This window comes from Cavia porcellus, unplaced genomic scaffold (genome assembly GCF_034190915.1).
Source record: "Cavia porcellus strain 051 isolate PalLab524CR breed Dunkin Hartley unplaced genomic scaffold, mCavPor4.1 scaffold_1, whole genome shotgun sequence".
Lineage (NCBI taxonomy): Eukaryota > Metazoa > Chordata > Mammalia > Rodentia > Caviidae > Cavia > Cavia porcellus.
The window spans coordinates 233,528,256-233,551,355 of NW_026947484.1; the positions used below are offsets into that span (position 1 = coordinate 233,528,256).

At 42.5% G+C, this 23,100-nt stretch overlaps 1 protein-coding gene and 1 long non-coding RNA gene across 4 annotated transcripts in view; one reads left to right on the forward strand and one right to left on the reverse strand.

The window, feature by feature from the left end:
• Positions 1 to 23,062, reverse strand: part of Znf512 (zinc finger protein 512) — a 28,425-nt gene extending 5,363 nt beyond the window's left edge. Inside the window, exons 1-11 of one of the 3 annotated variants that reach the window (XM_003472876.5) lie at positions 22,701 to 23,062; positions 22,132 to 22,190; positions 10,876 to 11,063; positions 10,240 to 10,335; positions 9,688 to 9,771; positions 8,220 to 8,344; positions 7,764 to 7,847; positions 7,300 to 7,398; positions 6,574 to 6,741; positions 5,504 to 5,698; positions 752 to 853 (exon numbers count right to left, since the gene is read on the reverse strand). In XM_003472876.5, coding sequence (XP_003472924.2) covers positions 752 to 853; positions 5,504 to 5,698; positions 6,574 to 6,741; positions 7,300 to 7,398; positions 7,764 to 7,847; positions 8,220 to 8,344; positions 9,688 to 9,771; positions 10,240 to 10,335; positions 10,876 to 11,063; positions 22,132 to 22,190; positions 22,701 to 22,730 — 1,230 coding nt within the window. In that variant the 5' untranslated portion in view covers positions 22,731 to 23,062. The remainder of the gene's footprint in view (positions 1 to 751; positions 854 to 5,503; positions 5,699 to 6,573; positions 6,742 to 7,299; positions 7,399 to 7,763; positions 7,848 to 8,219; positions 8,345 to 9,687; positions 9,772 to 10,239; positions 10,336 to 10,875; positions 11,064 to 22,131; positions 22,191 to 22,700) is intronic. The other 2 variants (XM_005005038.4, XM_063230619.1) reach the window with 2 other exon arrangements.
• LOC134471585 (uncharacterized) lies at positions 12,828 to 13,804 on the forward strand. The gene is made up of 2 exons (XR_010041047.1): positions 12,828 to 13,097; positions 13,611 to 13,804. It is a non-coding gene; the product is annotated as an uncharacterized LOC134471585 (long non-coding RNA).
• Positions 23,063 to 23,100: the final 38 nt, after the last annotated feature.

A 23,100-nucleotide genomic window follows, 5' to 3' on the forward strand; every position in this document is an offset into this window, starting at 1 on the left:
TTTGTATTTTCCTCCTTAAACTACCGCACACATAGCTCTTATAGCAATTTTTCAGATGATGGCCAATGTATAATACTCCTGCCATTACAAGTGGAGCCTATGTAACCTCCCCTGGAGTCTCACTTGGCCCTTCAAAGCTACCTAAGTGAGAATGCCATGGAAGTGATGCTATACAAAGTCTGAAGAGCGGGCTAAAGGACTCTTCAGCCTTGGCTGCACCAGAGAGCACACACCCATCATCCCAACCACCTAGGAAGTTAGGCCAATAAAAAGGGCTGGGCACATAATTCAGGGGACAGCACTTGCCACGTATGTGCAAGGTCCTAAATTCATTCCCCAGCACCACACACAGACACACAGACACACACACAAATCTGCAACTTCTGCTTTCTTAGAATCCGCTCCAAGAAGCCAGTTACTGTGTAAACTGCTGGTAATCCCACTGCTCCATTAGAGAGAACGGCCATCTAGATAGCCAGGGTCCCAGCTAAACGCAAGAGCACAAAAGCCATCTTGGACATTACAATCCCATCTCCCCAGAGCTCAGCATAGTCCCAGCTGGGCCACACACAGGAGGCCTGGTCTCCTGCTGACCCACCCCTGCAGGATTATTAATCTACAAAAATGACAACAAATAAAGTAACTTGTTTTCAGTAACTCCACTGCCAAGTGCTTCATCATGAAGGAAGAACTGAAAACCAGAGCATACACTTGCAAAACATTTACTGAATAATGAAAGACAAAGAATCACCTGGTTAGGGCACTGAATGCGATGATACTTCTTGACATCTGTCTTCCACTTGTGTAGCACTTCCTGGCTGAAAGTTGGGAGCCCAGGACGAGTATATTTTAACTAGGAGACAAGAAACATTGTATTGCAACGATGCAATCCTCAACCAAAATAACAGATGGCTTCTGGCGCACCTCTTGTGCACCTCTTCAGGTTATGTACTTCAGAAGTCCACAGGTTTATACTCCTACACAAACACAGTAAGATGTAAAATCCTCTAAAGTCCTTCATATTGGTAAGTATGAGTCTATTATCTAAAATTAGAAAAGTTTGGTTTTTAATAGAGGACAAGAGACTTAGAGCATTTTTTTCTGTAAATAAATCAGGAAGGAAAGAACTAGAAGAGTATTAAATAAAGTATTTGTTATAAAAATTGAAAATAACCAGATGTGATGGCACATCTTGTAATCCCAGCACCTTGGAGACTAGGTCAGGAAGATGGTGAGTTTGAGGCCAACCTGGGCTACATGCTGAGTTCAAAGCCAGCCTACACTATTTAGTAAGACCTTATTTCAAAAAAACAAAAAAAACAGAGAATACAAATATGTGTTGCTATAGTCATTCAATAGAAATACATAGAGATAGCACAAAGAAGGATCTAAATCAAAATATTAATAATGGTATTTCCTGGAATACAGAATTTTGAATGATTTTAATATTATTCTCTATTGGCTTGGTTATATTTTCTTTTGTGATTTTTTTTTTTTTTGTCTTTTTCCTTTTTATCTGTACCAGCGATCAAACTCATGACTGCCTGCTTGCAAGGCAGGTTCTTGTGCCACTGAGCTAAATCCCCAGCCCCTATATTTTCTTTTAATGAAACCATATTAAGTTTTAATATTTTTTAAATTCTAGAACAACAAAAAAAAGTTAAGGTCCAATCTAAAACTAAGATGTGAGAGACATCAGGACAGAAGACATAACCTTTGCTTGCACTACAAAAGTAAAATTACTGCTAGCACACCTCCCCACACGCGTGGACCTGGGCGCCGTGCAGGGTGCCTGGGAACACAGAGCTGGCCCCGCACCTGCACAGACAGCTCCTGCTGGCCCTCAGCAGCAGCTCTGCCCTTCCGGCCAGAACAGTCCCCCTGATTCAACAGTGGACGTGGCTGACAGGAGCTGGTTCTCTGAGGCAGATAAGCAAACCAACGCTTAAAGAGGCAACGGGGAAGGCAGGTGCTGAAGGAGCCCCTGGCACAAGCTAACCCGGAGCACGCAGCCACATTCCCCGTGAGCCTTTCTCTCTTCAGCAGCTAGTGTAAATGTGCCCACAGAAAACTCGGGTGAGGGAATATTTACATAAAATACTACGTTATGAACATGCTACCTCAGGTACCTAACTGTGTAAACACCTAGAGGAATGAAGGATCAGTAAGATCTCTATGAAGATATACTGAGTGACTTCCTGGACATAGTGTAAAGTGGAATAAAGCTGAATACAGAAGGTAAAGAAAGAAAGAAGGGTAAATAAGAAAATACAGACGTAGCTGGGCGTGGTGGCTCACGCCTGTAATCCCAGCTCTCGGGAGGCTGACGCAGGAGGATTGTTGTAAATTTGAGTCCAGCCTGGGCTACAAAGTGAGTTCAAGGCCAGCCTAAACTGTATAGCAAGACTCTGTCTCAAAAAGACAAAAAAAAAAAAAAAAAAAAAAAAACAAAAAACATGTATCTGATCATTTATCCATAAAACTAAAGAAATAACAGAAACTAGTAAGTGTGGATATCTTCAGGGCTAGGTAGGAATAGAATGGAAAGAGACAATGGGAACATAATCACTGAAGTGGACACTGATTCTTCCTTTTGTATAGGCCTGGGTTAGAACAGTGGCAATGTCTCACACACTCTCACAGAAAATTAAATACTTAAAAGTCAGTAAAATGTGGGCACACAGGAACACAATGCAGGAGGAGGGCAAGATAAAAGTCAGCCTAAACTGGAAAACACGACTCTGACTAACTACTAGAAGATTACAGACAAAAGCAACTACTGTGTATATAAATAACTGTGCTTGTCTAGTTAGTAAATCCGCTGCTTTATAGGAGAATGAATCAGCAGATCTGATACTACATGATATTATACCAGGTTTCACCAAATCTCTAACTACTTCATACATAGTTACAGACAGATATCTCAATTTTATTCATTTATTTTTGTTTTTGTTTTTGGTACTGGGAATTGAACTCAGGACCTCATGCTTCCCAGGCAGGCGCTTATGCCACTGAACTCTTCCACAACCCAGATGTCTCAATTTTTTTTTTTATCAGCACCAGGGATCAAACTCATGACTGTGCGCTAATCCCCAGCCCCTAGATGTCTCAATTTTAGACAAAGGAATTAAAAAATGAAGCAGGAAGGCTAGAATGAGTTTGTGCTGTTGCACTGAAATCGAAGGTATTTAGCCCAGAGTGATGATGGAGCAGGCCTGCAATCCCAGCACTTGGGACACGGAGGCAGAAAGATCACCCTGAGTTCAAGGTCAGCCTGGACTACAGAATAAGCTGAAACCAGCCTAAACTACAGAGCAACATCCTGTCTCAAAAAGAAACAAAAGAAAGAAAGAAAAGAAACAGGTATTTTTGTTTTTTAACATACCTACAGATAAGAGAGGCACAGAAATAAGGATTTACCCAGATACATGAAAAGACAAATATGGCCCAACTCTGCATCAAGAAGGCCCAAAAGCAATGAAAGCCTGAGAGGAAAGAACAAACCCAGCGGCACAGTCTTGTTTTCTAAATACTCTCTTGAAAGGAAACCAGGATCCCTTAGAGAAATGACTGAGTCCAGGGTTTGGGCAAGAAAAATCTAAGCCATATCCTCTGGTGTTGAAAAGTAAAACAGTGCTCAAAAAATGAGAGCAAAGGGCTGGGGATACCGCTCAGCAGCATAAACACCTGCCTGCTGGCAAGCCTGAGGTCATCTGTTCAACCCCCGGTGTGGAAAAAAAAATGACACGAGAGGTCCAACAGACACAGAGCACATGTGGAAGAGCTCTCAACAGCCAAATCTAGTGCTAATCAAGCAGCTACCCACCGAATAAACTAAGGAACTAAGTATCCAGCTGTGCAGACAACCCCAAAATCCTCAGTTTCTGCATTTGCTGAGTCAACCAACTAACTGTAAATCAAAAATATTTTTTAAGGAAAAACATTCTGCATGTACTGAATATGTAAACACATGTTTCTTCTATTTATCCCAACAATCAGCATTTACATTGTATTGGGCATTATAAATAATCCAGAGACATTTGAAAGTGCATGGGAGAATGGGTGAAGGTTTTATGCAAATAGCACAGCATTTCTGAGAAGGGGCCTGAGCACCCCTGGGTTTCACTTTCCTCGGGGGTCCTGGAGCTATTCCCTTATTGACAACAAGGGAGTATACTGACATAAATAAAGCAAAAGGACAGATTTTTCCTACACTCAAATTGCAATTAATACTTGTAGAACAAATGACAGAAACAAACTGTCATTAACCCAAGGCTACAGTAACACCGCTGGAGGCAAGAATCGTCATCAGTGTACGCTAATATAAGTGGGCAGAAGTCAGATGATCTCAGTCTCCCCACAAAATACTAATTTTGGGGAAGACTATAATTTTACCATAGAGACACCTGGAAACACACCCTGGGCCAATGGATCGGCGATCCTCATCTATAAAAGACACAGAGGATTGTGCAGCTTCTGACCCAATGCAGACAGGCGCCAGCGCTGCTTGGGTGGGTGATCTTCCTGCCCAACCATGCAGCCCTTCCCCTGACCTTAAGAAAACACTATAAAAACCATGCCAGGCAACACTCTACAAAATCGCCAGCTAATCCTGTCAAAACGTCACCCACAAAGAGACAAAGCCAGGGCGCCACTAACACCCTGAAGGAAGGAAAGACAGATAAGGGATTTAAAGTGGGGTCCCTGTGGGTCCAGTGGCAGTTACTCAGGGTGCTGGCATCGGGGAGGCCGGGTGGAAACTGCCTGGGCCGTCTAGCAGTTCTTCTTCTTTTTGTACCAGGAGCTGAACGCAGGACCTTGTGCTGCCAGCTAGTGCTTATTCCCGCCCCTATACACGAGTTCTACAACTGCCACTAAGTCTAAAATACTTCACACGAAACTTTCTCTGAGAAATATACGGCTCCTCTGTCCATCAGGAAGCTCTGGAAAGGGCCAGGGATTAGCTCAGGGGCTCAAGCGCTTGCCTCCTGGTAAGCGTGAGGTCGCAAGTTCCATCCCCGGTACCAAAAAAAGCAGCTCTGGAAAGATGCATGAGAGGCTGCTAAGAGTGGAGAAGCTTGGGGAGAGCACAGAGGAGCAAGGACAGGACTGGGTAGGTCTCCATGCTGGTCATCATTCTGACTTTGTACCACAAAAGAAGCTCCGTTGCTAGCAAAACAAATGGAAACCACTTACCTATTAAACCACTGCATCTGCACCAACACGATGGAAACATGCTGGACAATAAGCAAGCAAAAGACCTTACCTGGGAATTTCAGGTCCCTTCTGGAAGCACCTGAGAATTCAGAGGGCCCTAGAGGGACTTCCACAGTGGACTGGGAGGCTAGGACCTACCTGAATGCAAACGGTGAGCTGGGTCAGATGTGCTCCATCTCCACAGGTAAAGGAGCGGAGGACTCTTATCATGCGCTTATGCAAGAGCCTCTGCTTTTGCCTACATCAGACACTGTGGTTCCAAAAGTGGCATAAGCTTCTACATTACCTTCCGATCATCAGGCACCAGGTCCTGCAGCACCTTCCTCTTAGGCCACTCCTTCGCCAGCTCCACAGAGGCCAGCTCCTGCAGGTGGTACACAGCAATCTTGGCAGAACGTCTCTGAACTCGGCCCCCACTCTTGGCTTCCAGGCCCATCTCCTTTAAGCACTCTGTCTGTCCTGACTCTGGAAAGAAGGAGATCTGCAAGAATGAGACACAGCAGAACACAGGTGTGAGAAGTGGCTTCTGTCACTAGAAATAAATGCTGCCCTTCCTGTCTAAGTATCAAAAGGGTTGCCTGTTGGCTTGCTAACCATGGCGATCAAGCTCTACCATATTAACATTATTCATACGAAAAAGCTGTCTAACAAGGCAAAATCTGTTCTTTCCTAATAAGTAAAAAGGACTAAAAGGTCAAGAAACATTCATGTACAAAGATTTCAATCACAGCAGCACAAGCCTGAAATCCCAGCACTGAGGGAGGCTGAGGCAGGAGAATCACAAGTTCAAATGCTACTTGAGCAACATAGCAAGACCCTGCCTAAAAATAAATAGCTAAATACAGCAGGCTGATGATGTAGCTCAGCAGTAAAACATCCCTGGATTTGACCTCCAAGACCAAAATAACAAAACAAAGTAACTTTAACCTATTCCTTGTAATATGTACAAAAAATAATTCACAAAAGACCAAAGCACTAACCATAATATATAAAACTATAAAACCTCTAAAGGAACTATGGAAAAAAATTTTTGTGACTCTAAAGTGTCACCTTGGCTAATTATGTAATCATACGCAGCTAGATAGATTACTACAAAATTTCTAGCTAAGTGGAGGGATGTTTTCAATTTTGAAAGACGATAAAGTTTATTTTTTTCTAGACTATACTTAAAACTTTAATTTATCTGACCTAATAATGTTCAAAAGGCAGAAAAAAAGAACAGAATAAAAAAATGAATGAAGAAGAGAAAACAGAAACAGTCACGGAGTAAAAGGTACCACACAAAGGAGGAACCAAGAGCTGGGCACTCACACAACGGACATCACCCACAGCGTCTGGAGAGGCAGCGGTACTCACAGGAGCATGCTCTGACCTCAGGTGATACGCGAGGCCAGCCTTTGACCTGTACGGTTTTCCACAGTGGTGACATTTTAAGGTCATCTTCTCCAGCTCTGCAGCCGCTTTGCCACACTTTCTAACATGGTACACATATCCCATGATGCTGGTAAAGGTACTGGAGCAACTCTGAAGACAGGAGACAGCCCCACATCAGAATCTCCATTCTCTGACACGGTCCCTTCAAGCCCTAAAAACCTATGAAGTATTCACCGACACACGCGAAGTCACTGGGATCAGACAAGAGGCCTCCCCGGCACCTCCCCTTCTGCCTGGCTGGCTGTCTAGGCGCCATCAGATGAGGCTGGCGTGGCAAGTGCTCGCTGAGCAGCACCCAGGCATGAACTCTGTGTCCGAGCTTCCTCCACCCCCAACCCCACTCCAAAATCAAATAGCTGGTAACATCAAAGCCCATCACAGTGACAGGGATCCAATTCACCACATTTACAGAGGGGACGGGAACGAAATGCTCAGAAGACAGAGGAATGAGGGGAGATAAATGACTGAAAATGGGAAAGAAAAGAAGGAACCATCAACAAATTCGAGACACCGGAACAATAGGGGTCATGCCTCTGTCTTAAGGTAGCACAGAGCCAGGGAGTCCCCAAGGAACAGCAACTGGAGAAGGACATGGGAAGACACCGTCCCGAGTTCCGGGAGGAGGAGCTGTTGTCCCTAGACGCTTACCTCTCGCGAGCACCTGAGCTTTCCCAGTCTCTTCAGAACTTTCCGGAGCCGTTCCCTCTCCCTCGGCTCATCAATTTCATCTCCAGCTTTCAAAATGGGCTAAAAATCAAGAGAAGCACATGACTGGATGATTAATGGAAAAGACACACACAGAAAAAGAAAAATCATACAGACTCAAGAACTGGACTGGTAGCTAAGCTGTGCCATGAAGTCCAAATTTTGGCTCTCTCCACCTTCTGGATAAGGTGAGAAGAATGGAACTAACAGTTCCGACCCTCTGCCTCCAACAATAGCACAATACTAACACCAATATTATGGTCCACACAAAGGCGCCTAGCTCTTGCATGAAAGAGTCTTGCTACTCACAACACTACAAGGTCCCAGTGCCTCAGCCATCGGCATTAACATAGCTTCACACACCTTAGGAAAAGATACACACAGGATAGAAGACAAGGATAGATTACCAAATTATGATTCGCCATGACATGATACTTCATCCCTGCCAAGGAACGAAGCTGTTTCCCACAGTGATGACACGTAAACTTTTCCTAGAAGAAAAAAATTGGTACTCAGTGGCAGGCCATTCAACAGAGAAGCAGAATGCTACCAACTGCACTTAATGGGGCTAGGGACCGAACAGGTGTTACTTCTTTTTTTATCCTCTCACTGACTGAACGAGGTATCTGTTCTTTTTTCTCTGTTCTACCGATAAGGAAACCAAAGTCCACAAGTGAAAAATAAGTGCCATGACTAGTATGCAGCAGGCTGAGGATTCAAATAAAAATGTCACACAAAGCCTATGCTTGCTCTACCACACAACACTGCCACCGATCAGCTCTTACTAGCATAATGAACATAAAGCGGAGGTCTAAAGTTCAGATAAAAGAATCCTAACAGTCAAAAAATAACAAACAAGTAACCTGTTTGCAGTTTTCCATGTGTTTCTTCAAACCCTCTATGGTCTTCCTCCCCACTGCCTGGCAGGTAGGACAGGAAACACTGCCTTTCTCCACAATTTCTAAGTACCACTGTTCCTCCAAACTGCCTAAAAGGAGAGAAAGGGATACTCTGTGATCTGCAGTATTATCCAGAAACAAAAAGCACACTACTACCATTTTGCAAAAGTGTAACGGGGGGTCTTCTCTTTCCTACTAGACAGGATGTAGCTTCTAGATTTTTTTTTTTTTTAGTAAAACGTCAAATTTTCAAAACTGCGGCACACTTCCACATGTTCAGAACCATTTGAACCACTCCAACGCCCCTGGCTTATAGCCTGAGTGTCGTGGGTTAAGACGGGTGGTCAGCTTAACACCAGCTGAACTGAATCAGCATGGTGCTGAGTGTAGATGGCCCACTTGAGGACTGCTGCTAGCATAAAAAGAGATGTAGAGAGGAAGAGTAGCACTGTGGGTTCTCCTAGGTGTTCTGTGGTTTGCAGATGTTGGCTCTCCTGGAGGAGCCTGTCATGCTGGCTCCCCTGATACGAATGCAGCTGTCATCGTCAGGGGAGCTTGGGACCTTGCTGCTCAGAATAGCTTGTGGTTCACTTTGGGGGCGCTCTGGTCCTTATTTTGAGCATCAATTCCTGGCTCCGGAGCTGCTCAGTATCCAGAAGTCTGTCATGTACTCGCCTATTCTCACTGTCAGAGGAGCTTGGGACCTCACTGTCACTGAGGATGGCTGATACTATTCGGGGAGGCTCTGGTCCTCCTTTTGAGCACTGCTTCTTGGCTCCAAGGTAGAATTCTCAATCTACTAGCACAGATCCTTCATACCACCGGCAGAGACTTTTTAGCTGATTTTTGGGCCTTCCAGGACAGATCCATGAAGACTTGCATGAGTCACTGTCATGGGCTGAGGGTCTTCAGCTGCACTCATGCAGGACACCGCTGTGCAATCCAGGACCTTGGCAGGTTTTCTAGGTCTTCAGTGTTTTGTGGGCACGTTTCCTGCACTCTCTTGTATTTAACTCTGGATGACCATCGTAAAATAGTATTATAAAATCTGTGTCCTCTATGTAATTGTTCTCCTTGCAGCCCCTGACTACAATACTTAGCAACATTGCTCAAGCCAGGACAGAACAGTGGGGCACAGAGAGAGGCAGTTGCCACTTTGCTGAGTGCTTCCTCTGCCCCAAAGTCCATGCTAAATGTTTTTAAGTCCTTTCATACTGTCAACAATGCTCTTTATCATTACCACTTAGAGACAGGAAAACTTGGGCTCACACAACTGAAACAAAGGCAGTTCAGGAAGTCAGGAGAGCCACGTGACCTCCAAAGCCAGGTCCCTAAGATCTGTCTCTGTAAAGAAATGCTTCAGTGTGTCCCTCCTCACAGAAGACCCCAACAAAGCAGAGACACCCCAGGAAGCCTTCCACACAAAGCCTACCTGCTGCATAAACTGGCGGCTCCTTCGGTATACGCCGTGCCTGGGGTTTCGGAGCAGGCTGAGTCTTAGGCCGTTGCTTCCTCCCTGACAAGACAGAAGCTTGCAGCCTGATACGTCCCCTTGAGCAACCCCCTCCAGCACTGACATCCCTTCCTTCCTCTCTCCTAAGACACCCTGGGCCCCACTCTCTCAGCTAATGACTCCTTAACTTATGACTGAATGAAAGGGTTCAGTCAAAGGAGGATAGAGGCTGCTCCCTCCCTCCAAGTTCAAAGAGCTCAAAAACCAAGAGCCAAAATCAACATTTCTGTTCCTTTAGTCCACAAAGAATAAGCCGGGCATGGTGGTGCACGCCCGTAATCCCAGCATTTGGGAGGCTGAGGCAGGAGGATTGTTGTGAGCTTGAGACCAGCCTGGGCTACAAAGTGAGCACAAGGCCAGTCTGAAATGCATAGCGCGAGACCTGTCTCAAAAAGACAAAAGAAAAAAAAAAAAAAAGAATAAAGCCTCCAGTCTCCTGAGGAAACAAAAATGACCAAGTTCCTCTCTTACCATAAAGTTTATGCTTCTTCTGTGGAAATTCCCCATAGTCTTCGTCGTCTTCCTGCTTGAGTTTCCTCTTCCCTTTGGCCAGCACTCCACCTGACTCTGGCAGACAACGGAAACACAAATGCACAGGCTCAGGAAAGTGTGTGCAAGAATGTCTTGTCCTGCCTCCAGAACATCACCCACAGGACCTCGAGAGGAAAGATACCCCCACTGCAGGCTCACAGAAGTTTTGTAGCTTCTCATTAACTAGCCAAATCTCTCCTCTTCCCTTTAAATTGTTCTTCCAGGAATCACCCACAGGGGCCTCCAGGAAATATGATTTGTGTGACCTTAACTGAGGCTGCCACTGGAGAACTGCTCAAGATACAGGGCTCCCGAGATTCTTTATAAACTGTGACCCTCTAGAATATAAGATCCTATTATCACTCTTTCCCTAGCTATTATGTCCTCAAAAAAGGAGCAAGATAGAAGTATATGGGGAGGAGACTCAAATTCCTCAAAGGAGAAGGCTTATTCTAAGTCCGTCCTAGAGGAGCAGAATCAGCAGAACGGCTTTAATACATTTAGAGTCACTTACAGCAAGTACCAAATGTAACTTCAGAGTACCCTGTCTTGGGAACAGGACGCTGATATTTGTACCTTCAATGGGTGGAGAAGCGGCTTGCTTGATCCGCCTCATCTTCCTCCAGTATGAAGATTTTCGGAAGGATGCTGGAAAATCATTCACTTGTTCACACGAAGAGGCAGATGAACCACTTAAGGAGTCATCATGAGGGATGGTGTACTGGAAACTGTTATCCTTTATGGGGGAGCACTGGGTCCTGCTACTAACACAACACAAAGATACACACCACAGAGAAGGGTTTGGTGCAAAATTCCTACTAATGCTTTTACCAGTTACTTATGCAAAAGAATTAAGAAGCCTGATTCTCCCTTTCCCTCCTGGGACTGAACTAAGGCCTGTGCACTAAGCTACATCCCTAGCCCTTTTCTAATTTTTTTTATTTTGAGGCAACATCATGCTAAGTTTCCAATGCTCACGGTAGGCTCAAACTTGTGATACTCCTACCTCAGCCTCCCATGGTAGTGGGATTACAGGAATGTGCCACCACATCCCACAAAAACACTGTTTTTTAATTTGAATTTTTTGTGTGTGTGAGACAGGGTCTCACTATGTAGTCCAGGCTGGCCTCGAATTCAGTGGGATCCTCCTGCCTCTGCCTCCTGAATGCTGGGATTACAGGTGTGCACCACCATGCCAGCAAAGATACTGATTTTAAAAGGCTAGAATGTAGTCTGTAATCAAAGAATTACAATGTTGCTTCTAACACCCCCAAGAATGATTCCTATTATACTTCAATGTAGTCAGAAAGAGTAAGCAGTCCACATAAATGACTATCTTGCAGAGCAGAAAGGCACTGCAAAGTCACAGTGTCTTGTGACCCTTCACAAACCCTCCTGGGGGTCCAAGGAGGACCAAGCCTTTCTATCTGTCCCATATAGATAGATTCATTCAAGGGCACTGTGAGAATAGGGAGGAAAAGGACAGACCCTAGAGCAGTGATGGTGAACTGTTTAGAGACTGGGTTTCAAACTGCACCCCAAAATGCACTTACTTATTATTGTAATCCCAAGTATTGAGTATAGTTATCCAAGTATTGTAATCCTTTTTCTAGTTTTCCTCACAATCCCAAAAGTTACATTTGTAATCCCACTGAGATGTTATTGGAATCCCAGGAGGTTATTTTAATCTACCACCACCAATGCAACCCACAGCTCGAGTAGAGACACCAAGACATGTTCCAAGTTAAGGGCAGCCAAGGGGCCCTAAATCTAATTCCTGTGAGGATGTGTGCCTAAGATCCTGATCCTCGGGCTCTCCCAGAATTTATTATCTTATGAAGAAGTGGGGTGGCTCAGGGATGAGTGACAGTGGGGATGCCTGGAATTACATGAGTAACTTGAGCTGGCTGGCCAGATAGGGTGAAAAGCATCTGTGAAAAATGCAGAGATAGGATATGTAGAAGGATTAATTTGCATAATTCAATAAGGTAGCAAATGAATTGTTTTAAGAGGCTCTTGCTTTGGTTTCTGATATGTAAACTTTTTTGCCCCAGGGAGTCACAGCCTCTTTACCTTGAGGCTCATACCCAGTTGATATTTTTGGAGCTATTGGCTCTAACATCCAGCTGTGTTTATATCTTTTACAGAGAGGACTATGTGAGCAAACAGGAGACTGTCAGCTTTAGAGGTTACCTACTAGTACCTCAGCTAGCCTTATTTGCAATGCTTGGAGCCAACTGAAGAGAGAAGAAGAAAATGCCACAGCTAGCTCTCTACATATCAGTACAAGGAAATAAGTCTCCATATAATCAAAGCTGCAGCAATTGTTCTGCATTCAAGGGAAGTCACTGGAGTTGTCTCCCACAATTTATCACAAAGTGCAAGGACCAAGGTTTGAGTTTAGAAAAACAACTCTGTATTAACATCTTTTATTTTAGGGGAAAAAAAAGTCCCACAGTAATACTCTTGCCCTAGGTTCACCACCACTGCCCTAGACCCTGATCTGATCTCTCCCTCCCTCCCTTTTCCTGAGCCTTCTATGTAAACCCTGAGGTTAGGACAGCTCTGTCTCCCTTAGGAAACATGACACTCAGCCTCCACTCCGTCTGAGTTGAGCTGGCCAGAGAACCTTAGTAAATAGCTGGATTCAAATTTTTTGATCCAGTATGAGTCAGTGTGTGAGGGAAGAAACATTACTGAGAAACTACAAAGCTCAAGCATTTGAGGTGACTCAAATGCAGCAGACAAGCAGCTCACAAAGTGTGGCCCACGGATCCTCAAAGACCTGCGTGTTCCAGGTAAACACCTGCATGAGGCCTGCTTTAGATACAGGATTTAGAAAGAGCACTCTGGCTGCTGTATGGAAAACAGACAAAGGGTCAACAAAATGAAAAATTAGCTTGCTGGCATGCTGCAAGAGAAGGAAGGTGCAAGACCCTGAGTTCAATTCCCAGGACAAAAATAAATAAGTAAAAAAGACCTAGGCCTGAAATTAGACTCTGTAGGACAGATGGCGGAGATTCAAGAGAATATGATACAGGCAGAGCTAATAAGAATGCCACAGGGGCACACACCATCAGTTTGTGACAGCAGGATGTGAATGTCACACTGATGACTGTCCGTAGGAAAATATCAACTCCACAGATGCCTACTGTGGAGTACTCTGTAGTTGTCATCTGTTAAAAAACAAATTCTACACAGACAAAAACTTAGTAAAAAGGCACAGTGCTGAGTGAAAAAGGAAACAGAACGAGATCACCGGTACTGTCAGCTTAACCCCCACCCTGTCAACTGCCTAACTTCTATTTTAGGTTTGAAGCCAGCTAACTTGCTCATTGCCTTCCTCGCTCCATTTCTGGATGAAGCTCTGTTCCCCACCCCGGGCATAACACCTTCGGCTCAACCTCTTGGGGGCAGGCTGAAGTCTCTACTTCAGAGAACAACCAGTACCCCCACCTCCCATGTGCTGCTGTACTTGCAGTGTTAATAAATCTTTCTGCCTCGATAGGTCTTCTGGTCTTACATCAGCCTAACAGGTACAGTGTCATCTTGGTCAATTGGAAATACATATATAAAAGAGCTGTACTCATCTTCATGAATATGGTTTCCTCTGGAGGAAAGGGACAGACGTGCGGACAGAGGAAACAGCTGAGACGGATGACGTCACATGCTACGAACAAGCTAAAGGAATTTACATGGTGATGATGTTTCTACATTTAAGCAGTGGCAGAACAGTTACCCTAAGTAGACCTCGAAAGGACAAGTACGTGTATTTTAATTCCAAGACCAACCATTAAAAAACAAGAGAGCCAGGTGCAGTGACACACACCTGTAATTTCAGCTACATGGGAGACTGAGACAGGATGATCATAAATCCCAGGCTAGTATGGGAAATTTAGTGAGATCCTGCCTCAAAAATCAAAATAAAATGTAGTAAAATAAATAAAATAAAAACACAAAGAACTGCCACTGGTAGAGTGTTTGCTTAGCACATGCACAGCCTTGGGTTCAGTCTCCAGCATCAAAACAGACAAAAATTCACATCCACAGTAGACTGTACAACATTTAACTAATTCAAAAGAGGTACAGAGAATGAATAAAAAAAAGGTAGAGCTAAATACAACCATAAATGTTTACGGTCTAAACACTCCTACTAAAAGAGAATGAGTTGATTTAAAAAAAAAACCAATTCCCCACTTGTATACGCTACCTACAAAGGACACTCTCTAAATAAAGACATAGAGAGTGGAAATTAATGGATGAAAAACTATACCATGCAATCAGGAAATATAAGACAGTAGGAGTGGCCACTTTAATTTCAGATAAACAGACTTGAAAACAAAGAGTACTTCCAAAGATATAAAGACAGACTTCACAATGAAAATAGTTCCAATTACTAGGAAGGCATAATTACCCATTTTATGTACTTAAAAATAGAGCCTCAAAGTACGGAAAGCAAAAACTGATGGAATAAAAGAGAAAACAGATATTCTTCAATCTTTGAAACTTTGAGAATTCCCGGCAACTAACACAACTATTATATAAAAATTTACAAAGGACACAGATGATCTGAACTATTCTACTGGCCATCTTGCTCTGGTAATTAATATTTATGAAATCTTAAATCTTTTTTTTTAAGAGCAGAAATATTGAGAGAAAGAAAGCTTCTGTGTGAGAGAGACAAAAGGGGTCCCAAGCGGGTTGCCTGAAATCTTAAATCTAACACACAGGATATACATTCTTCTCAATGTGCACATATTGGGCCATAAGCCTTAAACCTTGGTTTTTTTTTTTTTTTTTGGTACTGGGGATCGAACTCATGACCTCGAGCTTTCTAGGCAAGTGCTTATGCTGCTAAGCTAAATCCCCATCTCTAAATTTGTATTAAATGTATGAGATCACAATATTTTTGTCTATACTGGAAATTAGAAACCAATGACAGTAAATAATCAAAAAACAAATTTAAAAACCCACAAAAATCCAAGTATCTTGAAATTAAACATATTTCCTGCATAACTCACAGGTTAAAAAAAAATGACATCATGCAGGAAGTTTTGAAAGTATTTCTGGCACTGGCTTTTTATTTATTTGTTTTTTGGCACTGGGAATCAAACACAGGGCCTTTTACCTTCAGGCAGGTGCTGGGTCACTAAACTACACCCCCAGTTCTGAAAATATTCTTGAGTAACAAAAAAAAAAAAAAAATTGAATCGTGGAGATGCCTTCAAAGCAGTACTAAAAGAAAACTTAGAACTCTAATTACTTGTATTAGAAAAGCTCTAAAATCAGTACTAGGATCACTTAAGATACTTAAAAAAGAACAAAGTAAACCAAACAAGGAAAACTAAGAGAAATCCATTAACTAGAAAACAAACAAGCATGGGAATGCCTGTAAACCCACAATCCTGGCACTCTGGGAGGCTGAGACAGGATCAAAAGTTTGAGCTTTGCCTGGTCAACTTACTGACTTACCATAGATCGAGAAAATAAGGAGAAAACCTTTGTAATCAAGGGAGTGGAAGGCTTCTTAAATGGGGGCGGGGGAGGGAAGAAACATAAATGGAAAAAAATTAATACTGAGTTTTAAATATTTGCTCTGGAAAACACATTAGAAGCTGAGTGTTGTGGCACATGCCTGTAAACCCAGCACTCAGAAGGCTGAGGCAGGAGGATCACCATGAGTTTGAGGTCAGCGGCATAAGCACCTGCCTTGCGATCCCTGGTACCGATAAAAAGGAAAAAGACCAAAAAAAAAAAAAAAAAAAGGAAAATGAGTAGCATATTCTTCTCAGTTGTTTATTTTTGGATTGGGTCTTTGAATGTGGAGGAGTCTGATTTTTTTCAATTCTCTATATGTTTTAGACAAAAGTCCTTTGTCTGAGGGATAACTGGCTAAAATTTTTTTCCACTAAATGACAAATAAATATATGAAAAAATGTTCAGCATCATTGATCATTCAAGAAGTACAAATTAAAACACTGAGATTCCACTTCACACCAGAAAAATCAAGAAATCAACCAATAAAAATGCTGGAGGGTGTGTGGGGAAAAAGGAACCCTCCTCTACTATTGGTAGAACTACAGCCTGGTGCAACCACTTTGAAAATTAGTTTGGAGATTCCTCAAAAAACTAGGATTAGAGGGTCTATTCAACCCAACTATTCCCCTCCTGGGTATCTTTGCAAAATTAAAAACATTTTACCACAGTGATATATGTGCACCAAGTTTATAGCAACAGAATTTGTAATAGCTAAGTCTTGGAAACAACTCAAATACCCATCAACCAAGGAATAGATAAAACAGATGTATTTTATACAGTGGATTAGTACTCAGCCATAAGGATAAACTTCAGACTTTTATAGGTAAATGGATGCAACTTAAGACCATCCTCATAAGGGAAATAAATTAGTCTCACATGTGTAGACATTGTATTATCTCACTGGTGTGAGAAACTCAGAGTAAGGTCTAAAAATGTACAACAGCTATTGTGCAATGTGAAGAAATTGTTTAAAAGGAAAAAAGGTGAAAAGACAGATAAAAAGGGAAAAAATGCAAGTCAGTTATACTATTAGTGTTTTACTTCATTGAAAAGGAAAGTTTGTGCTAATATTGGAGAAATGTTTATGCCCCTATCTTGAACTCGAAGCAACTACTTTAAAGATAACATGTGATGTATTAACTATTGTTATTCTCCTAGTATTTTGTTATGAAATTTTGTTTTCCCTTTTTTCCATAAAAAAAGAAAAAGGAAACCACAGAGTGGGAAGAAATATTTATTTAAATATATACATCAGACAAAGGGATTGTATTCAGAATATGTTTTTTCAAAAAACACAATCATGGGGCTGGGGATTTAGCTCAATGGCACTGTGCCTGCCTGGCAAGTGCGAGGTCCTGAGTTTGATTTCCAGTACCAAAAAAGAAAATAGTTTTTTTTAAAAATGACCAAAAAAACACAACTCATAGAAGGACATGGTGGTACACGCCTATAATCCCAGCACTCGGGAGGCTGAGGCAGAAGGATCACTGAATATTCTAGGCCATATATTGCTGGTGTGAATATGATATGACACTATTTTGGAAAACAGGCAGTTTCTTAAAAAGTTCACCATACTCCTGTCATGTGGCCCAACCAACCTAGGATGGCAAATTCTTTTGCAGGTATTTATGAGATGAAATGGAAACATCTCTTCACGCAAGACTCATGAATGACTGAACACAGAGGTGCACACCTGGGAATCCAGCACTCTAGAAGCCTGAGAAAGGAAAATCTCACTTTCCAATCCAAACTGTATGACTGACATTCTGCGTCACAATAAAAAAAAAAATGTTTAAAAAAGGCTAGTGGGTGTAGCTCAGTGTGAAAGTCCTAGATTCAGTCTCCAGTACCATAAACATACACACATCATATATGAGGGAAATGTAAATCAAAATTATACTGATTTAACCTTTCCTCAGTGGTAATAGCTATCAACAAAAATACATAAATGCATACATGCATATATACATATACATACACACACATATACATAAATGCCGATGAGGACTGGGGGTACTCTGACACTCCAGGTGGGAATGTAAGCTAGTACGGCCACTGTAGCAGACAATATGAATGGGCTGGGTATTTAGCTCAGCAGCATAAGCTCCTGCCTGGCAAGCACATGATTGAGTTCGATCCCCGGTACCAAAAAAAGAAAAGAAAACAATATGTTCCTCCAAAAACTAAAAATACAATTATCATTTGATCCAACTACATCCATTCATGGAATACACCCAAAGGAAATAAAATTAGCATATCATAGGATATCAGCCCACCCATGTTTATTGTGATACAACAGGCAAGACACAGAACCAGCCTAGATTCCCATTAATAAGTGGATAAAGAAAACATGGTGCACGTATAAAATAGAGTATTACTGGCCATAAAAAAAGAATGAAATTTTATCATTTGTAAAAAAATGGAGTGAAAAAAAAAACTGGAGGGATCAGGAGATTATCATGTTGAATAAACTATGACAGACTGTGTTCTCCCTAATACAGCAGAGTGTGAAAAAGAAGGCAAGAGGATTTAGTTCAGCGGCATAAGCACCTGCCTGGCACGCTCGAGGTCATGAGTTCAATTCCTGGTACCAAAATAAAACAAGAAAGGAGACTTCTATTAGACTAGAGGAAAGGAAGAAGGGAGAGGGGGTGTAAGTGTGGGTAACAGGGGACAGGAATATGATCAAAATATGTTACACATATTGAAACCCTCCCCCACAAAAATGTCAAACTAGGGTTGAGGGTGGGGACAGGGAGGTGATGGGGAGAAATGATTGAAGTCTGTTATGTCCACATACAAATCTGCCAGAAAAAGGGGGGTGGTGGTGCATGCTTATAATCCCGGCACTCAGAAAGCAGAGATAGGAAAATAGTCATGAGTTCAAGGAATTGAACCTGGATTACATAGTAAGCTCAAGGCCAGCCTGAACTACACAGGAAAAACCTGTCTGAAAATGAATATATTTTTTATTTTTGGTACCCGGGATCAAACTCATGACCACATGCTTGCAAGGCATGCACTTACGCCGCTGAGCTAAATTCCTGGCCCATTTTTAAAAATTTGGTTGTAGCTTACAAAATTAAAACAAAAATCTGCCAAAATGAAACCCATTGATCTGTATAACCAAAGTAAAAATGTGAAGCTGGATATGGTAGCATCTGCCTGTAATTCCCAGCACTTGGAAGGCTGAGGCAGGAGGATCACTAAGAGTTTGAAGCAAATCTGGGGCTACATAATGAGCTCAAGGCTAGGCTGAACTACACAAGATCCTGCCAAAAAAAGAGAGAAAAAATTTGTTATCTAAAATGTGATGATTCAGAGATGCATACATGTATCATGGCTGCTCACAATGTACACTTTAAATAAGGACAGTCCGTAATCACATTAATAAAGATATAAAAAGTTTAATGGAAGACGTATGATAGGAAAACATATCCACATTCACAGCAATGTACTTCATAACAGCTACACTGTGGAAAGAGCCGAGATGCCCATCAACAGATGAATGGATAAAGAAAATATAGAGAATGGAATGCTACCTAGTCATAAAGAAGAATGAAATCACGTTATTTGCCTGAAAATGGATGGAGCTGAAGGCCATCATGTTAGGCCTGTAATACTAAGCAAATAAGTCAAACACAAAAAGTGACATGTCACATGCTTTCTCTTATATGAGAAACCTAAAATACAAATAAATAAATGAATAAAATAAGGAATGGCAGGCAAGAAGGCAGACTTTTTGGAAACAAGAAAGAGGATTAGGGTGAGGAGAGAGGTAGAGAAGGGTAAAGAACAGAAATGATCAAGGTACTTTGGTTTGGTTTTTTGAAACAGGGTCTTATGGAGACCACATTGGCCTCAAATTCACGCTGTAGAGCTCAGGCTGGCCTCAATCTTGTGGTATCCTCCTGCCTCAGTTTCCCAAGTGCTGCAATTACAGGCACATGCCACTATCCTTAGCTCAAAATGTGTTATATGCATGTACCTTACTCTCTAGTTCTACAAACATACAATAAACAACAAAAAATTGTTTAATGGCAATCAGCAGCTTTGTAGGATCAAAATCCACTATCCCAAACAACAGTGACAAGCTCTATTCAATAAAGGCTTAATAATACCAACAAGTCATTAACAGCCAAGTAATTAATCTTAGGGAGTTCTCTGTATAGAGGAATTTCTTTACTATCAATAGAAAATTTAAAATACCTATATCTCATGAATAAGCATGAAAATTCCTTAGGAAAAACATCCATAGTAACTATGATCAGCATGATTAATAAAATGGAGAATAAGTCAAGATACTTAGAATCCCTCCCTCCAGGCTCTGCCTTTTGTTTTTAAAAAACTAAACAAAAACAATTCTCACGCATTTTACGCTACTATACATCAAATTGTGGTATTTGATTATTTGTAAAAAATCAAATTAATTTCAAGTTTGCTTGAAAAGTTTTCTTATGAAATAATGACTTCATGAGTGACTTTACAGGGCACAGCATAGCTATCATCCTAGCACTCAGGAGACTGAGGTAGGAGGATCAGCCCACAGCCAGCCAGGGCTACATAATGAGTTCAAGGCCAGCCTGAACTACACAGCAAAACCCTATCTCAAAAACCAAAACGAAACAAAAAATCATGACTTCATAATTTGCTGCCACCCATGTGGCAACTTTTTGCTTCTGACCAGAAGAAAATTTAACCTATTTAACTTTTCTGATTAGAACAAATTTTTAAGACCTTATAGTTCATTTTTCTATGGTTTCATTAGTAAAGTATTTTAGATTATATCAGTATCCTTAGTACATTTCCATCTCTTTGCCTTTAAAATCTAGTTTCTCCATGATTTCTTCCTCTATTCTTCTGGTCTCCCTGTTCATCACTGGTCTTGAACTTCATAATCTCCCAGGAAGCCGGTTACAAATAAGGATTCCCATGCCCCGACCTAATGATCCCAATTCTTATTATGAATGGCAATCTTTTTTTAAAAATCCTTTTAAACATTAGTGTCAGCTCTGTATCTTTTAACAATTATTCTTAGGTGAACAAAGGTACACATTGAGAAACACTGCTTGAGCCACTTTCCATGAAAGCTCAATTGAACACTCATCTTGTGAAGTAAAGTATGTGTCCAGTAATTTTTAGACCTGATGAGTCTAAATTTCAGAACCGCTCTTCATCCATTTATGTTTGTTCCAAATGTTGCTCCTCATTCAGAAATTCCGGGTTCAGTGAATTGGCTCCAACATGTTTGCCACAGCCAGAAAGCCACAGACATCCTCTAGGCCTTCCTTTTACCCCTCTGCTCAGCTGGTCCCATTCCCTCTGACCGTCCCTTCCTCATGCCAGCCATACAGAACTACTGGCTATCAGTTCACGTCTTTCAGCTGTTCAAATGTTGTACTCTCTTGTAGAAAACCCATTCTCCCGGCTAACTGTATTATTCCTCAACATTCCAGCTCTGCTTAGGAATGACATACTCAGATAACCCATTCCTGCGATGCCATTACTTGTTCTCCCGAAAGTCGTATTAAATTTCCATTTTAAAATATTTAGGATTTATACTGTGTTGTGCTCTGGATTGCTACTTCTATTTTTCATACCCGTATAGCTAACCTATGCAGTGGGTGCAAAGCAGACATTTAGTAAATGTTATCTGAATGAAAGAATCATCTGATGAGTTTCTAGTCCATGAGACTATTTTCTTTTGTTTTAACCGTGGAAAAATACAGCACATTCAGTATACAAAATAAACCAGTCTTGTGGCCAAATACTTTGAAAATAAAAGGATTTCTTACAGCCATTTTCACCTTCCTTTCAAAGCTCATCAATTTATGAACATAATTTTATGTGTGGAGAAATCCAGGAGTACCACTGAGTCAAACGTTGTTGCCAGCCAGGTATTCCTCTCCAACACGGTGTTTAGACTGGCATGGTCCAATCCAGTAGCCATTAGCTACAGGTGATTACTTCAATTGAAATTAATTGAAATTAAATAGAATTTCAAATTCCTCAGTTGCACTGGCCACACTTCAAGAGTTTAAAGCCCAGGGGCTGGGGATTTAGCTCAGCGGCATAAGCTCCTGCCTTGCAAGCAGGCAGTCGTGAGTTCGATCCCTGGTACCGATAAAAACGAAAAAGACAAAAAAAAAAAAAAAAAAAAAAAAGAGTTTAAAGCCCAAAAGCCAAAGGTAATTGGTGGCTAAGACACTGGACAGTGCGGATGCAGCATTTTCATCAGTTCTACGGACAGAGCTGGAGACACAATCATAAAAAGACCTCAAAAACCTCACTTACTTCTTTGCTCCCACGATTCTGGCGCTCCTCTGCTGCTTAAAGGACGTGGGTCCCGGAGTCTAGCAAATCACAAGCATACAAGTGAGTGCTAGCATATCTGAACCTCGACCACAAAGAGATGAATCCCCCTTGTGCCGAGAAGAAACGAAGCTCTCCCGGGGCGACCCTCTCAAACCGAAGACGAAAAGCCTTTTTAGCAAAAGTATGTCGTCCTACTTTCCTAAAATGTAAAGACAATGCCAGAACCTTCATCTTCCCCCATCCTCAAAGCCCTGCCCCCGAGAGGCTCTACAAAAGAGAAAAAAGAAAACAACGGATCTGGGAGGGATCTGAGGATGTAAAAGGAACCGAAACTCTTGGCAATCTGGCGAGGAGTGCGTACAAGAAGATGGGGAACGGGAAAAAAAAAGTGGGAAAAGGGGGGCAGGTGGATCTGATTTGAAAGGGTGGGGCCTATGATGGGGTCTGATAAAACCAACTCTTTGAGCATGGGACAAAAGCGAGGAGCTGAATGTCCCCGGCTCGACAGCGCTACCTCTAAAGCACAACGGTCACGCCAAGAAACTCACGGCGGGGACTGCACCGAGTGTGGAAGACATCACTCCCTCTCCACGCCTAACAGTTTCACCCAAGGGCTCCGTCCAGACCAACGCCACTTCCGCTCGCCTCGCCTCTCCCGGATGTGGACTCAGTGCCGCCCAGCCCGGGTCTGAACGTCTGCTTCCGCCTAGCAGCTTCCAAGGGGGCTGCGGCGGGAAGCGGTCACGTGACGGCTCCCTGGGCCCACGGAGACCCCGCCCCCTATTGCGGCGCAGGACCCGGGAGACCGGGGGGAGGGGCGGGCGGAGGGGCCGAGTGTGGGGTCCCAGCCAGGCCACCCCGCTCTCTCGGGGGTGCTCCGTCCCCTCGCACAACCTCGTGCGTTCCTCCCTTCATCCACCCCGCCAGTGATCTTATAAATGCACGTGG